The 16119-nt window shown below is 56.1% G+C and overlaps 1 protein-coding gene across 1 annotated transcript; it reads left to right on the top strand.

Moving 5' to 3' along the window:
- Positions 1-15742, top strand: URM1 (ubiquitin related modifier 1). The gene is made up of 5 exons (XM_039229674.1): positions 1-60; positions 4237-4307; positions 12505-12586; positions 13909-13957; positions 14284-15742. Exons 1-5 carry the CDS (start codon positions 26-28, stop codon positions 14350-14352), a joined length of 306 nt encoding a protein of 101 aa, XP_039085605.1. The 5' UTR covers positions 1-25; the 3' UTR covers positions 14353-15742.
- Positions 15743-16119: the final 377 nt, after the last annotated feature.

The following is a 16119-nucleotide window of genomic DNA, read 5'->3' as shown; positions in this document are numbered from 1 at the left end:
TTCCTGTGAGCTCGGCTTCCTCAACATGGCAGCGCCCTTGTCAGTGGAGGTGGAGTTCGGGTGAGTCACAGAGCTGGGGCACTGTGGGGATGGATTGAAGTCGTCGGGCCCGGAACTCCCCTCCCTCTGCTTTGGGCCCTGTCGCGACCGAATCGCTGAGGCTCCTGGCGCCTTCCCAGAGCTACGCCACCTGCCTCCAAGAATCTGAGAGGCTCGGTCTCCCTTGGCGACGAGACCGTATGTCCGGGAATAGAGGCGCAAGCCCGGGCGTGGAGGTGTCCCCTGGGCACTCCTCAGTGCCTCGGGCCCTGCCGGACTCGAAAGGCATGACGTTAGCAGGGGGCCTTCTTACCTTCTTTGCTAATCTCGTTTTGGACCACGCCCGTGTGTCTGGCGTCTGAGCTCCTAGAACCGAAAAGGACTACCTTTCACCCCCCCCCCCTCCCAGATTTCATCCTTCGGGCAGCAGTTTCCGCTTACACGGTTCCTGGAGCCTTATTTCTCATGGGATGTGTGGCCAAGACGGCCCTCCTTCTCTTTCCCAAGATATGGGGGTGGTAAACAGACCTGAACCCCTGTCAGGTCCCTCAGTAAAGTGGCTGATTGCTTTCTGCAGATCTTGAGCCAGGCGAAGATACGGGGATAAATAAATAGCACAGTGGAGGAGAGTAAGTGGACAGCGCAGTTATACACAAGACGCGAGGAGCAGGATTGGGACACACACACCAATAGCTGAAGAACCACAGATCAGGGAGGAAGTCTCCTCAAGCCGCTATCTTCCATCCCCTACAAACAAGTTTGTCGTGTGATTTCAGAGCCGAGAGAAACTGCAGAGCTTGGAGAGAAGGCAAAGGAACTGAGACCCAAGAGATGGGTGGTATAAGTTTGAGTTACATGGAAAAAGTTGGGACTAGATGTGTGTGCGCGCGTGTGCACACGCGGGCGGGTATGTGTGAAGATAAACAAGCCAAGGCTTATGTGAAAGGAAAGATCTGAAATGGTAATCTAAAACCTCTACTCACAAATGCCTTTCCTTCCACTGGATGCCCCCAGTTTCTTTCATGTTTTCCCTTCACTGGATAGTCCATTCAGTAGTCATTATTGAGTGCCTATCATGTGCCAGGCAGTGAGCCAGGCACTGGGGATACAAAGATAAATAGAACTCTGTCCATGCCCTCCAGTGCTCAGTGTTTCTGTCCCTCAGAAGGGGGTAGTCTCATGAATGTTAACTGCATTTTAATTGACAATATTGTCTGGCCCCATGGGTCCAATTAGAACTAGGCTGGTGTGGCCTCCTGTTTTGCTTCACCGACCCTTGGCTCGGCTCTGCCTCCTACCCTGGCTCTCCCGTAGCTTGGAGGTTCTAAGAGTTTCCCTGCTGCTTTGACAGGCCCCAGCAGAGCTGAAAAGGGAGAAGCTGCAGACTACCGGTGGTAAGGTTTATCTGCAGACAGCTCACCTCTCATTCTTACCGAGTCAGACATGGTATTTGTTCATCAGAAATGTCTTCTGTCTGCCAGGCACTGTGCTGGCAGCAGCGGGGAAGTCGTGTACGGAAGGTACGGTCCTTGCCTCCGAGAACTTACACTCTAGCCTAATTATCCCTCTTCTAGCCTAAACGTCCCTAGACTCAGCCTCCCTTACCCGCAAGCGCAAGAGTGAGCCCCACAACATTTCTCCCCCGATCGACCCATCTTCTGATACCTCCGCTCACCACCACAGTGTCCCCTGAGAATTGTAGCTTCTCAGTAAGCAAGAATATCTAAGATGTATTTTAAACCCAGATCCCGTCTCTCTTTGTGTCAGTGCATGTTTTTGTCCCCGGCTTTTCCTTCATTTTCTCCATTTCTCCGCGGACTGCCTTCACCCTTCGCTGTGAACCCGAGCAGATTTGCAGAGAAACCCTGCCCACCATCCTATCCCTTTCGTTCCTGAGTGCCACTGCGATCCTTGAAGTGTGTGGTTAGCCCCTGACCAGATGTGGTCCTATCGGTCCAGCCAGCTTTGGGAGACTCTCCAGAAGGACCTCTCGTACCTTTCGTCTTGCCAGGAGCCAGGTCTGCCATCCTTTGTCTCGCTACCTGAACTGTCCTTAGCGGAGCATTTTCTCAGGTCACACAAAATCCAAAGTATGCGGTAGAGACGTGCTTCATGTCCCTGAGGTCCAGATGTGAGGTTCCCTCTCCTTTTCCTCTTTTCCTTCCCCCTGAGACAGGTAGGTGTTGGCAAAGAGAGGCAGTGCCATTGAGGCCAGAGAAGAAGGAGAAATGGGCATTTTCATCCACTCAGCAAATGCTTCTTGAGTGCCTGCTGTGTGCCAGGCCCTGTTTTAGGCAGAGCTTGCATTCCAGCAAGCAGAGGGAAAGAAACAAAACTAAAAATATATGAGATGAGCAGAGAGAGAAGCTAGAAAAAGTGAGGGCAGTCTGAGGAGCGTATATACCAGCCACTGGTACCAAGAAACACTCCGGTCACAAATCGGGGAGTGAAGGGAAGATGAAGTGTGTTCAGATGTAATTCCTTAACCGAGTCTGAACAGCAAACCCTGGGGGACATAAGAAGGTCTGGCTTTGGTTCTCTTCTGGGGTCAAAACAGGCCTCTTGCCCACTTCCCGAAATGTCTGCAGAGGCCGGGCGTTCACCTCACACCCCTCCAGATGTGCTGGCAGCACAAATGCCAGCCCCTCCCTTGGGGGCCAGTGAACCCAGTGGTGACAGGTCACCCTGAGCCAGGCTGCTTCTCCCTTTATCCGCTTGCAAAGGGAAAAAACAGCCTTGGCCTCTGAGCCTGGCACCACCAGGTTTGGCCACTCTTGGTTGTTTGCCTGGGTCCCAGTGCCCCCAGTTCCCACCCCTCTTCTCTGACCCCCAATTCCTGAGCCCCTTGCCTGTCACCCTCCCCCACCCCAGCTGCTGCATGTGCCAGCCCCCACCCAGAAGAGAACGAGGCTCTTGGAAGGGGATAAATGGAGGCTCTGTGCAGGCTTGCAGCTGAAATGGCCCTGCGCGCGGCCACAGATGGGCCTCCTCTCCCCCTCCACATTTCTGCATCAACAAAGCGTGACCTTGTTTGGATGACAGTCGCCCCATGTTTCCCCCATGACAATGCTTGCCTTGCCTTTGCCTCCCAGTGGACCGTCTCAGGACATCTCTGTTCTCTGAAATTGGGAAAGGGTGGGGTAGTGGGAAGTGTCACATCCATCAAAAGTCTGTTAAGGCTTCTCAGTTATGATCCACGTGAAGTCTGAGATGGGAATCAGGAGACCCAGAGGAAGCAGCACCGTGAGGCACTGAAAGAGCCCTGGTGTCCGCATCATAAGCCCTGGCTTCTGGACTTGGCTCCGAGCGTCTCTGCTGTCCCAGCCTTCCCTTGGCCAGGGGCTGGCATATAGAAGTGAGCCAAGATCTGCCCTCAGGGGGCTTCCTGACCTTTGGGGAGTCTTGTTTTCTTCCTGCCAAGGCTGCTGGAGCGGAGCAAAAACCAGTTGGAATTCAAATCCCACTTCGACCACTGCCCCTGTGACCTTGGACAAGTCACTTAACCTCTCCCGGCCTCAGTCCGCTTCTTCATCGGATACAACTAGCAATGTCTTCCTCCCTTCCTCCTTACCTGGGTTGCCCTGAGGATGAAATGAGATGGAGAATATTCTTGTAAATGGCAAAGTTATTGCTAAGCCCAGTGAAGTCTCAATTTCCAGCGCTATGGTGAGCTCACCAGGCCCAGCGGTGAGGGGCACAAGCAGGGGCACTTCAGACCCTCCCCTGGCCCAAGGAAACCCCTCAGCACACAGTCCCCACCAGGCCTGATGCTGGCTTCTCGGCGCTTCTGTAGATGGAAGGATTGAGGCTTGAGAAAGATTGAGAACGTGAAGTCATGTGCCCAAGGTCTGGGCATCAGGCAGAGGTGGAGCATGGCCTCCATCTGGGGACAACAGCTCCAAAGCTTGTTCTCTGCTCCTGTATGCTAAGCTGCCTCTTGAGAAAGCAGAGGAGTAAAAGCGAGAGTCTGCAAATTCGGGTACTTGATTATTGGTAGAGGAGTAAAAGCGAGAGTCTGCAAATTCGGGTACTTGATTATTGGTAGAAATTATCTGCATCCCACTTCACCACGTTAGGAAGTCACATTTGAGACTCCGTCACAGACTTGCACTTCTAATGCCAGCCCCTCGGTGTTCAGTCTCCACTAGGTATTTGTAGGGGCTCACCTGGCTCTCTCTTTCTGACCCCCCTTTGCAGAGGTGGCGCGGAGCTCCTGTTCGATGGCATAAAGAAGCATCAGGTCACTTTGCCTGGACAGGAGGAACCCTGTGAGTATGAGCTTTCCGAGCCCCTCTCTGGGGGCCATTGAGCAGGAGTCTACAGGGGTCACTCAGCCCTGTTCAAGGGGGAATGGTTAGGGTGGGAGGGAGGAGAGGGAGGAGGAGGCATCACCAGAGTACCCTTCCCCGATCCTCTGGGATGAGCCAGCTTTGTAGGGGGGAGGGAGCGTAGCTTAGTCCTTACAGGTGCAGGTTCTAGATTCAGACAGACTCAAGTTTGAATCTCCTTAGAGCCTTAGGCCAGGGACCTCACCTCTCTGAGCTTTAGTGTTCTTACGTGTGAGGTAGGGACGGAAATCCCTATGTGCTGAAAGCTGTAGCGGGCATCACTGTTGTTACCGGATGGCAGCAGAGAGGTGTCCTCCTCAAGGGGGTCGCCTTCCTCAAGAATAGAGTGGTGTGGACGGGCTCATGTGGTGAGAGGACTTAGAGGAGAAGCAAGTATCCAGCCATAAAGGAGGTGGGATGGGGGAGGTTGACTAAGGGGGAGACAGTGGGTTGTTTTGGGGGGGGGTGTTTCATTGTCCATTTAAGTACTTGTTCCTCTTCCTTTAACAAATGTACGCTGAGCATCTCCTGTGTGGAGGACTATGTGCCAGGCACTGGGGAGACCCATGAAGAAGAGCCGGTCCCTGCCTTCACACGGGGTGGCGGGGGGGGTGAAGAGGTAACTTACGGGAGTCCAGCTGGGTAAATACCGGCGTCGCTTAGAGGCAGGGGCCCGGGTATCGCAACGCCAAAGGGGCTCGGCAGCCCTAGCAGTGGATCCTCGCCAGAGCAGAGCGCGCAGGAACGGGGAGCCATCTCCACCTATGGCTGAGATGGTTCTGGTGGGGAGGGGAAATCGGTCCTATGAGGAGGCAGGGGGATGAGGGTCACGTAAGCGGGCAGTCGAGAAATGGTCATGAGGTTTGACAGGGTTCCTCTGGAACTGGGCACACGCATCTGCCAGGAATCAGACAATTCCCCAAATTCACTGTCTGCCAAGCCTGTCTCTGACCTCTGACCCTCCCGTGGGCTGGAGAGCAGTGGCACAGGGTGGATCTGTGTGCCATGTTCAGAGGCCGGGGGACACTCACCAAAGTACAGGACACTGCCGTCCTTGAGCTGGGAGCGGGCACGAGGCCGGGGTTAAATGTCAGGATTGGGGGACCGTGTGCATCCCTGGTGGGGGAGGGCCAGGGAGGATAAAGGTGACTGTTTCTTAGTTTGACAGATGGCCACACAGCCTTGGGAGGGAACAAGGGGCTCTCGGAAGAAGCCTCTCAATGACTCTGCCTCAAAGACCTGGCCAGGAAGGTAGTGAAGTCTCATGAGTTAGGATTCGTTTCCCCTGCACTTGCGTGGCAGGCCTAGTGATTCCAGTCCCCTTCATTCCCCCACTGGCTGAGTGTTTGCCGTGCGCCAGAGATGGAAGGAAGCGCGCCGCGGTTGGTTGGCATATCTGGTTTTGAGGGCCTCCTTTGTATCAGGCACTGTGCAAGCTGCTGGGTGTTTGGTGCAGAACAGGTGCAATGTTCGCCCTCAGTGGAGTGCAGTGGAGGTGGAGGCAGGGAACAGACCGGGAAGCACCTGCTGTAAACCATCCAGGTGGCGGGCATTGGCGTGAGCAGGACACGCAGGCGCTTGGAACACACGCGGGTGGTAAGGGCGGGCCTCTGAAGAGGTGACCTTGAGGCGAAGACCTGAAGGGTAGAAAGAAGCCGGCCTCATAAGTTGGCAGGGAGAGCAGAGGTGCAGGGGACCATTCCCAGCAGAGGGGTAGCTCTTGTGAGGGCCTCCTGGTAAAAGCCCCCCAGGGTGGTCCAGGAACTGAAGAAAGGCCAGTGTGATGAGGGGCACAGGCTGAGTTTGGTGTGGCAGACCCCACCCCTGTTGGTTGTGCAAATAACTGTCATAGATTCCTGGGCGGTAGCTGCTGTTACCATTCCCGTTTTTAAAGGCTGGAAACCCAAAGTCAGAGACATCAGGGGTCCTGGTCTACACCGCACAGTTATTTAAGAGGCAGAGCTGGGATTTAGAACCAGATTTCAGGGTCTCCAAAGTCCTTGCGCGGTGCCACTAACTCCCTGAGTCATGTGACATCTCCCACCTGCAGTGTATTTTCTGGTTTTGACACTTTCTGTCTGTTCATTCGTTCATCCGTGCCTTCAGCAGCTTCTTCTGATTTGTGTAACGACCACAGCAGATACCATATTTTAAGAAAACCAGATCTCAGAGACAGAAAGAGAGTGACCTGTCCAGAGTTCCAGAAATAGGGAGGCTGGGCTCAGACCCAGATGTTTGATCTCTCCTCCTCCGTTTACTGCTTTTGGGGCAGAGGGGGCCTGTTCTCCCCTCCCTGGGATGGCAGAAAAGGAAGCAGGGGACAGAAGCTGACATGGGCCCTTTACTCAGTCTTTGAGCCCTTGGCAGTGGAACTCCACCCTGGTTCCCATTTTTGCCCTGCTGCGCCCAGAGGCGTAGGTCACACCGCAGCCGCGGAGCTGGCCGGCAGCTGCCAGGCATTACGCTGGCACACAGGAGCCCAGCGGGTGCCGCCAGCAGAGTCTCGCTCTTCCCCCAAGCCCGTGCCCAGCACTGTCGACTGGCAGCCTTCCCAGCCCGGGGGCTGCAACTTGGCCAAGCAGGTCTTGGAGGCTCCAGCAGAGAAAATAGCAACCATAAGATTATGGATTGTGACAAGTCTCACAGACAAGGCGACTCCGGAGCCCTGGGTCCTGGGCCAGGGGAGAGCTTCCAGCCCAGCCAACTTGGGGAAAGAGGATGGGCAAGGCCACAGGGGGTGAGCCTGCAGGAGGAGCCCTGGCATTCGGCGTTTGCAGATCACTTAGTTCCGCGGGCCTCTTTTTTCCCCATCTGTGAAACGGGAGGTTGGGTTAGATTTAGTCTTTATGGAGCTGCCTATCCATTGGACATCCACAGTTTGGGGAAGTTGCTTCCAGATCTGAGCACACAGTTCTGGGAATCAGGACGTGTTGGTGAGAAGTTAGGCGCATAGAGAGGTCATCCTAACAGCTGTCTCGCTGGAGCAGTCCTTCTTGATTGGTGGAGGTTGGTAGCGCCGTCAGTGTTGGTTGGGCATTGTGGCCGCTGGAGGCTGGCTTTTATACATCAAGGGTCCCTTTGGTGCAAGGCCCCCAGCCCGTGGTTGGTCAGTGGCCTGGAACAAACCCAAAACGTCAGGGGAGACACGCATTCCTCGTGTGGGTCTTACCTGCCCTGGCCCTCAGGAGGCATACTAGGCCTCACCTTTCCCTGCCCTTCTTCCTGTGCCCTGCCTTTGTATTACAGGGTGGCCCGGCCAGGGAGCTGGAGGGAGCTCCCGGGCGCTTTAAACTGCTTAGCATGCATTTCACAGCCTCTCTGGGGCCAGCTGTTCCTTTCTCTGCTCTGGGGCCTGTTTGCTGATCCCCTCCCCACCGCCCTCCTCTCCCTCAACCCCTCCCAGTCCCTGTGCAAAATTGCTTTTGAAAAGATCCACTTTCTGCTTAATTAAACAATGAGGAGTGTCCCCTGCACATCTGTAAACCTCCTTCTGAGGCCAGTTTAGCCCACAAACTGCTCCATTCTTACCCCCATTCACTTGTAAATAGACCCTCTGATGTTCCCTCTACCCTCTCTTCTCCTTTACTCCCCCCATCCCTGCTCTTTCTTCTTCCTTTTCAACTAAGGCCTGGGGTGGGCTCCCAGAAGAGCCTGGAGCCTGGTGGACTTGGTGGGAACTGGAGCGGTTTAACCTTATGGAGGAAAAGACTTAGGGGGTCTGGCTCTCCCAGAGCTGAGTGGTGTGCAGAAGAGGGGCCACTTTTGTTGGTGTGGTCCCTGTGGACCAACCAGGCTCATTGGGTGGGAGTGTCAGGAAGATAGATTTCTGGTTGGGGGCAAGGTTCTCCCTGGAGGTGATCAGAGAGAGGCTGGATGCACGGGTCTGTTGCAGGCGGGTTCATTAGCAGACAAGACCTTGGAGTTGTTCTCTTTCAGCCCAGGAAGCTAGGATGGACCCCAGTGGGCGGGCCCTGCCACAGTGGCTGGTCAGTGTCCCCAGACAAGGACAAGTCTACTGGGGTGAGCGATCCTGCTGGAAGTTTTCGTAGGTGCTGTCTAAGAGGGGCGTGCGTGGCGCCCCTTTGCCAGCAGCCTGCAGGAAAGGGGTCTGGCAGCCAAGGAGATAAGGAGCCGCGAGTCACTGTGCCCAAAGGACATTGTCCTGTGCGGTTGACACTCCACAGGGCCTGCTGTGGCTCTCTTTATGCCTGAACCCTCACGGCAACGCTTTGGGGTTTGGACTGCTGTCCCCATGTGTCAGAGGCTGACACTGAAACCGGTGCCTTCCCAGGGCATGTAGCAGCAGCTCAGGGCCCCCAGCTCCAGAACCCGCACTCGTAACCACTCTGCCGCAGAGCCGCAGCCCCCAGTACTGCTGTTCTCCAGATGGGCGGCCAGGCTCCCTCACGCCTTGTGTCAGGTGCCCATCCGGCACCGGCACTCTGGCCTCCCCAGCCTCAGAATGGGATTCCTTCCACCTGGGCTGTTCTGGGAGCATCTTAGGGGCCTGAACATCTAAAATGGAGGGAAGGGAACACCTGGCTGGCTCAGTCAGCAGAGCATGTGACTCTTGATCTTGGGGGTTGTGAGTTCAAGCCCCATGGTGTGTACAGAATTTACTTAAAAAACTGATTTTTATTATGTGGAAACTAATTTGACAATAAACTATTTGTAAAAAAAAAAAACAAAAACTGATTTTTAAAAATAATAAAGTGGAGGGAAGGCCAGTGTCTGGGGTCCCCTCACTACTCCCTACGCTCCCCCACCATTCCCCCATTTCCTCTCCAGCTTCTGATGGCCGTGGATCCCACAGAAAAGCCCAGCCAGTCCTGGCATCATCTGTACTCCACCCCCGGCCACATCTCCAGGTCGCCAGGGGCCCAGAGCATGTAGAAGCTCAGGACACTGGGAGAGAGCAGAGGGTATGGGTTTTCTTCTGGATCACAGAACAGTTACAGCACTGACGTGCCAGGAACTTTCTATGGATCGTCTCATTCCGTCCTCATGACCACTGTGTGAGGCGCTCTTACCTTCCCATTTCCCAAAGGAAGCTGCGGCTTAGAGAATCCTACAGCCAAGGTCATAGGACCAGGGAATAATGGGCCTAACCTCAGAACTAGGACTGTGTGTTCTCAACCTCTTCTCCCTCCATAGTCACCCACACGTTCAGCAAATATCTCAGGTGGGATCTGTGTGTGAGATTCCGTGCTTTACGCTGTGGCCACGCCAGGTCCTCAGAACACACTCTAGTTCCAAGTGGTTATGCCGTGAATTTGAGCTGAATTTTGATAATGTGCGTAGCCAAAGAAATAGGGAGCACCAGCCCAGGCAGTGTGGGCTCTGTACCCACAGGGCACATTGGGGTACAACGAGGAAGAAGAGGCCTCTTCTGGAGAAGACCTGTCCCAAGGTCCCTGCGTGGTCTGGCCCCTGGCTGCTGCTTTGGCCTCATCTGGTGATCTCCTTGCCTTCTCTGTTCTATTACTTTGAACTTGCCAATGTCATCCTGCCTTAGGTCTTCATGTATATTCTTTTTCCAGCCTCGGATCCTTCTCTATCCTGCCCTCCTCATTCTTCAGGCCTCAGCATCAACATGAACGTCCTGAGAAAAGTTTTCCTGCACTTACACAAAAGAGATAGCATTTATCACAACTAATGAATAAGTCTTCCCCGCTGGCCTGTTAGCTCCATGAGGATAGGCTCTGTGTCCTTGCTCACCACCGCCTTCCTAGCACCTGGCACATAGTAGTTGCTCAATAAATATTTGTCTTACGAATCCCAGGAGGGAAAACCACCCTCAGTGGGAGCGGGAAGGCAGGAGGACATAGAGGAGGAAGGTGGACGGGAGATTCCCCAGAGCCACCAGTCCCTGACTCTGCTTAACCCTTCCTCCTCCCCTGGGCGCCTTTGGAAGCCGACCATCTGGCTTGGAGATTATTTGCATATTGTCTGGGCCTCAGCAAGCCTAGCAAGATGTCCCTGGGGGTGTGTTTCAGGCCAGGCCGAGTGGCCCTTGCAGGCCTCCTTGTGCCGTGAGTTCCACCTCTCCCCACCCCCAAATCCAGGCATGGGGGAACAATACGGCAGCCTCACCATGGAAACAGGCTATCAAGAATGTGGGCAGGCCTGGGGGGGGGGGTGCACAGAAGAGGGAGGGAGTGACCTCAGCAACAAGGAGCATCATGATAAATGAGCCCGTACCGACAGCGGACTCACCCCCCAGTCCACCCCTCTGGGACTCCATGATGGTGCCATCACTTAGATGACCCCGACATGACCACTAGTCCTCTCCCCCCCCCCCCCCCCCCCCCCCCCCCCCCCCCCCCCCCCCCCCCCCCCCCCCCCGACCAGCCTATCCAGGGCGGAGCAGAAGCCCCTCTCCTATTGGAGGGAACCCGGGCCGTTACCCAACGGGGTCCTGGTTCTGTACCAGCCAGCCCGGGCCGCGGAGGTGCAGCTGGTGGCCCTCAGGCCAGGCACTGCCCAGTGCCTCTCAGCTCCTCCACGCACACAGGCACAGCCCCGCCTGCCATGGCCGGCTGATGGATGTGTCAGACCCCGGCGGCTGTATCGAGCGGCAGCAAGATGTATGGGCTGGCGGCCCACCAGACAGTGCCAAGATGGAGGCCAAGGGGAAACCTCTGAAACCAGGCCTCAGGGAGAAACCCAGCCAAGAGTCCAAACGGACCGCAGCTAGTTGGAGGCTACGCTCCCCATCCCCTATCTGTTCCAGGGACCAGGGGGACTCGAATCTGCTTTGTTTAAAGGCAGGACTTGAAATTGAAAGGGCGGCAGCCTCAGACATTGGACACTTTGCCCATGGCCCTGTGCTCTGCTGGCGTACGATCCAGGGAAGTTGGCATGGAGCAGAGTGAGTGGGTCCATCCAGGGTGTCGCCTGCCTGCCTCTGAGAAGGGTGGCATGCAGGTCCGGAAGAATGCCTTAAAGCGCTGTCCAAGGCTGATGCCATGGTCGGGACACGCTGCTGGGCCTAGATGGGGCAGAACTGAGCTTCTCCTTGTCCAAGTAGACTTTCCCTCACCTGTGCGCCGGGGCTGTCATTCTAGGCAGAGAAACCAAGGCACTGCCTGCCTAGGCCCTTCTCCAGCTTTACCCCTGAGCTTTGTCTCAGGCATGGGTCCAGGACAGCAGACCCTTCTGAGAGTCTAAGTCAGGGATAGGGGTGGCTAGCTCCAGGCCCCGCCGATTTCCCAGAGACTAGTTGTCTCCCCAGGACTTTCAGTCATCAAATGGCCTCCGGGAGAGAAGGAACTCCTGCAGCCTTAGGAGACTGTCTACTGGAGGCGTGGATAGTTGGGAGCCATAGGCTTTGAGGACTTTATAGAGCCAGATTTCCATGTGCCATGGCCTGGGACCCTGATTCTAGGAAAGGAGAGGTGACCCCGGGGACAGGTGGCTCTGAGCCTCCACATGATGTGCAAAGAGCTTGGTGGCTGTCCCAGAACTACAGAGTGGCACCACCCAGTGTCCAGCTGGGCAGGAGAGGCCCTTTCAATCCTGAATCTCTTTCCTCTTCAGCATGGTCGTCCCTGGCCTGGGGGGCTCCGTGAAGGTGGGGGTAGTGGGACAGTGATTTGTCAGCGTCTCTGGCGGGTGAAGGATCCTTCTCTCCCTCTGCCAGAGGAAATTAACTGATGTTATCGGCTCAGCAATTGTTTTTCTTCCCTCACAAAGGGAAATATATGCAGACCCCTCCACGAGCAAAGCTGCATCCCCCCCTTTGGGAACTGGCTGGAGAAAGAAGGGTGGAGGGGGCCCTTCGAGGCCCTCTCAGAAGCCTATCTGTGGCAGCTTGGGACCACTTCCCGGCACTTGTGGTGGGGGTCTGTCTCCCAGCCCTTGCACACGCGACAGTCCCTCCGGCTGTCTGTCTTGAGGCCCCATCACCCCTTTAAGCGTTGAGCAGAGCCACTTTCTCTGAAGACCTCTCCGGCAGGGCACCAACCTCCTAACCCATTTCCTCACCTTGAGAATCCACAGGTTCTGGGGCCATGAAAGCCTGGTCTAAAAGAGGCCCCCAGAATCTCATGTCCACTTCTTTCTGATCCAGGCAAGGCTCTGGGGGCCAGAAATTACTGGGGTTTGGCAATAGTTTGTTCTGTGCCTTCCTTTCCAGGGGACATCCGGAGCCTCCTTGTCTGGATCAAGAAGAACTTACTAAAAGAGCGGCCAGAGTTGTTCATCCAGGGAGACAGCGTGTGAGTCCCTTCCTCCTCCTTCCCCAAGGAGGGCAGGCGGCGGTGCTGGGGGGGAGCAGAGGTTTGAGCCCCTGTTCTTGGGTTCAGCTGCAGCCTTCTCGGGGTCCTCCTCCCTTTATCCTCCCTCCATCTCTGGGCCTCAGCTCTTCTCTCTGTACAGAAAGTACTGAGAAAAAGATGCTGCCCAAAGTCCCTTTCTTCCCCTGACAATTTGGGACTGTCGCCCCGTAGAACTTTCTGTGATGATGCAAACGCTGTGTATCTGTGCCATCCAGTAGAGTAGCTGCTAAGCACATGAGTCTTTTGAGCCCTGGGAATGTGAATAGTGGCTCGTAGACAGGTGCATCGGAGCGCACAGGTCTGGAATTCCAGGGAGTCACTGTGCGCGTGTGTACACACATGTGGATGCACACGCGTGCACACGCACACAAGCATGCACGCACATTTGTGCTCACTAGGGACACCCCTACCCTAGCCCAAAGCTTCTATTCCTGTCCCAGGCCTAGCCAGGCCTCCTGGGAAAGGAGCCACGTGCCAGGAAGTCACTGTGCTTCTATAAGAAGGCCAGCCTAGGGTGTAAAAGAGGTGGGCAAGGCGCTTGTGGGACTCGGTCCTCTCCGTGAAGCGGAGGTCACCAGCAGGCCCTGGGGGGGTAAGGCTGCCATTCAGCCCCTGGCTCTCGTCACCGTCACCGTCCAGCAGTCATGGAAGCTGCCCCCAAGGACAGTCGCACTCCTTGGGCTGCTGCCTGCAGGGGCCGGACTGGTACCTGTGCAGACGTCAGCCTGCCCTGCTTTACACCAGACAGGGCCGCCCGTGGGCTTGTGGCTGCTGGAGGCCGCTGGCAGCCCCGCCTGAGTCCGAGGAGCCGAGATAGTCTCCTCTCCGGGACGGGCATGCGGGAGGCCGGGGAGATGAGGTGAGACCCCTGGAAAAATACGCTGCTACCAGTGTCACCACGATAGGCACACCTCGTCCCGTCTCCTCTGGCACAGACCCAGGAGGACGGCTGTGTGATTCATGCCATTTTCACATGAGGACACTGATGCCCAGAGACACAGATGAGTTGCCTGCGGTCTGGGAGGTGGTGCTGGAATTTGCACCTGTGTCTTCCACGTCATCCCAAAGGCTGTGACTGTCTGGCCTGGTTTCCCGTGGGCTCACAGTGTCCCCTCCTCCTCCTGGCTGATCCTTGATCAGAACCTCAGGAGAAAACTCTCCCACCGCACCGTCCTCCAGCCCAGGTGTCTCAGCCTCCTTACCCCTGCTGCCAACTGCCTCCTGCCCTTCACCGCCTGCTCCTCACCCCCTCTCTCCCACAGGCGGCCAGGAATTCTGGTGCTGGTTAACGATGCCGACTGGGAACTGCTGGTCAGTACCTTGGGGGGTATCCCTCCCCTCCCCGCATCCCTAGCCTCGGGCCCAGAGCAGGTGGCTGCCTAGTCCTCTGTCCCGCTTGGCCTCCAAACTGAGGCCACTCAAGTCTCCCGCCCCAGGAAGGAAGGAACGGGTAGCTGGGGGAAATGGTGTGCTATCCTCCGTCCCGGAGATGTGCAAATTAACATACAGGGCGCCTGTTTTTCTGGTGGATTTTATCCTTCTCTCCCAAAGCAGCCAGGCCCCTCCCTCCCTCCTGACAGCTGAGGAGAAGCTGGAAAAAGGCCCCTGACCATCTCCTCCTTTCTCTCCTGGACCAGGGCGAGCTGGACTACCAGCTGCAGGACCAGGACAGCATCCTCTTCATATCCACGCTGCACGGCGGCTGAGGGCCCCGCACTGTGCCCGGGCTCCCTTGGGGTGGGGAGCAAAGAACAGTCAGGCATCCCCTGGGGCCCTGCTTCCTGTCCCCCTGTCCCCCTTGGCCGCTTTCTTCCCTGCTCTGTCCCCCGAGCTCCCTCCAGGCAGGGAAAAGAGGCCAGGTGCTAAAAATGAGCCTTTCTCAGGCACGTGAGTGGGGGTGGGCAGGCTCAGCCCTGCCTCCCTCCCCAGCAGCCGAGGTGGGGGAGGGTGCCCCTCTGGTTTGTCACAACAGGAGGGGGCTGCGCGGCCAGGTGACCCTGCTGCCTCCCACTTCTTGTGTCTCAGTCGAAACACTGAGTGGCCACTGACGTGCTCTAACTCCCGGGCTGTAGCATCTTCGTGGAGAAGATGAACGGACCCAAAGAGCTTACAGGAGGCCCCTCCCTTCTCGAAGATGGGAGGAGTCTCCGCCTCAGTTTCCCCATCTAGACAGCAGAGGGCCCTGGCTGTCCCCCACTGATATCATTATGGAACCCCAGCTGGGGTCCCCTATTCAGTGCTGACTCTCCCCTCCCAGCAGCTGCTCTTCCAACCACACCCCTCCTCCTGCTCCCCCAGCCCCAGCCCTTGACCCTGGCTGGCCTTCCCCCGCACACACAGGCCACCAGATGGGCTCCTGAGACCCTCCCCCAGCAAAAGGCTGCCTGCAGCTCATTCTGGAGAGAGAGAGTAGGCAAAAGCTTGGACTGGCAGACAGAGGCCTGAGCAGTCAGAGTGCCTCAGTTTCCTCCTCAATAGCAATTGAGTATTTATAGTGTCTGAAAGCAGACTTGATACTTGATGGCACAAATGTAGACTTCATCTCTTTTCCCACCTCCTGCAGGAAGCAGGATGGGGGCAGGCAGCACCTGGTAGGCAGGATGGGTTGCCCCTCCTCCCTCCATCCCTTCTGGAAGTCTTGGGGCCTCAGTGCCTGCAACAGCTGGCCTTGGGCAAATAAAAGACTAGGTTGTTTACTAGCTTTGCCTGGAGCTTCATCCTTAGAAACCAGTGGCACCCCACATCCCCCCCGGCCGTGGTCCCTGGTCCAGTCTGTGCCCCAGCCGAGGGCTTTCAGAGCTGCCCTTCACCCAAACAGAGGGCAGGGGTAGAAACCCAGACTACACAGACCGTCTGGGAGGGGGTGATCCGACAGGGCCGTCTGGAGAGGGGGACGGCAGAGCCAGTCTGTGCTGACCAATCTGGGTCCCAGGACACTTCTCTACTTTGTCTGTCTGAGGCTAGGCTTTGTCCCACCAGCTGCAGCCAGCGGCCCCAAACCCAGAATGGGGGTGGCATATGAGACTGCTGAATGTCCCTTCCCATGACCTGGAGGAAAAGCTTGGCTGGAGGGAAACCTCAAAAAAAAAAAAAAAATTAGGGCATTAACATCCTCCCACCCAAAACACTGCTTTCCATTAAATGTCGATGATTTAAGGTGGAATTTCTCTCGTTCTTTGGAGATGAAAGTGCCAAGTGGTTGTCTCAGCTGCATTGGGGATAGAGGGGATGTGTGTGCACATCATTCCCAAGGTCTAGGGGACACACAACCCCTGGCTTCTGGGCTTCTTTCCAGTGCTCTGGGGGTAGAGACCTGGGTATGTGTAGGTGAGGCCAGCCATGTTGGAGTTATGAGTAGGAGCTGCTCTGAGTGCGAATTAAGGCCAATCTTGGGGTCCAAGTGCTGTTTAGAAAGGCCGTATGACCAACCTGCACGAGGTGCCGAGGTCAGGGTCTCCATGTTGAGGAACAGA

Source organism: Hyaena hyaena, unplaced genomic scaffold, assembly GCF_003009895.1.
Source record: "Hyaena hyaena isolate Hyena2069 unplaced genomic scaffold, ASM300989v1 scaffold_38, whole genome shotgun sequence".
NCBI classification, from domain to species: Eukaryota; Metazoa; Chordata; class Mammalia; order Carnivora; family Hyaenidae; genus Hyaena; species Hyaena hyaena.
This window is presented reverse-complemented; position numbering and strand designations above follow the sequence as displayed.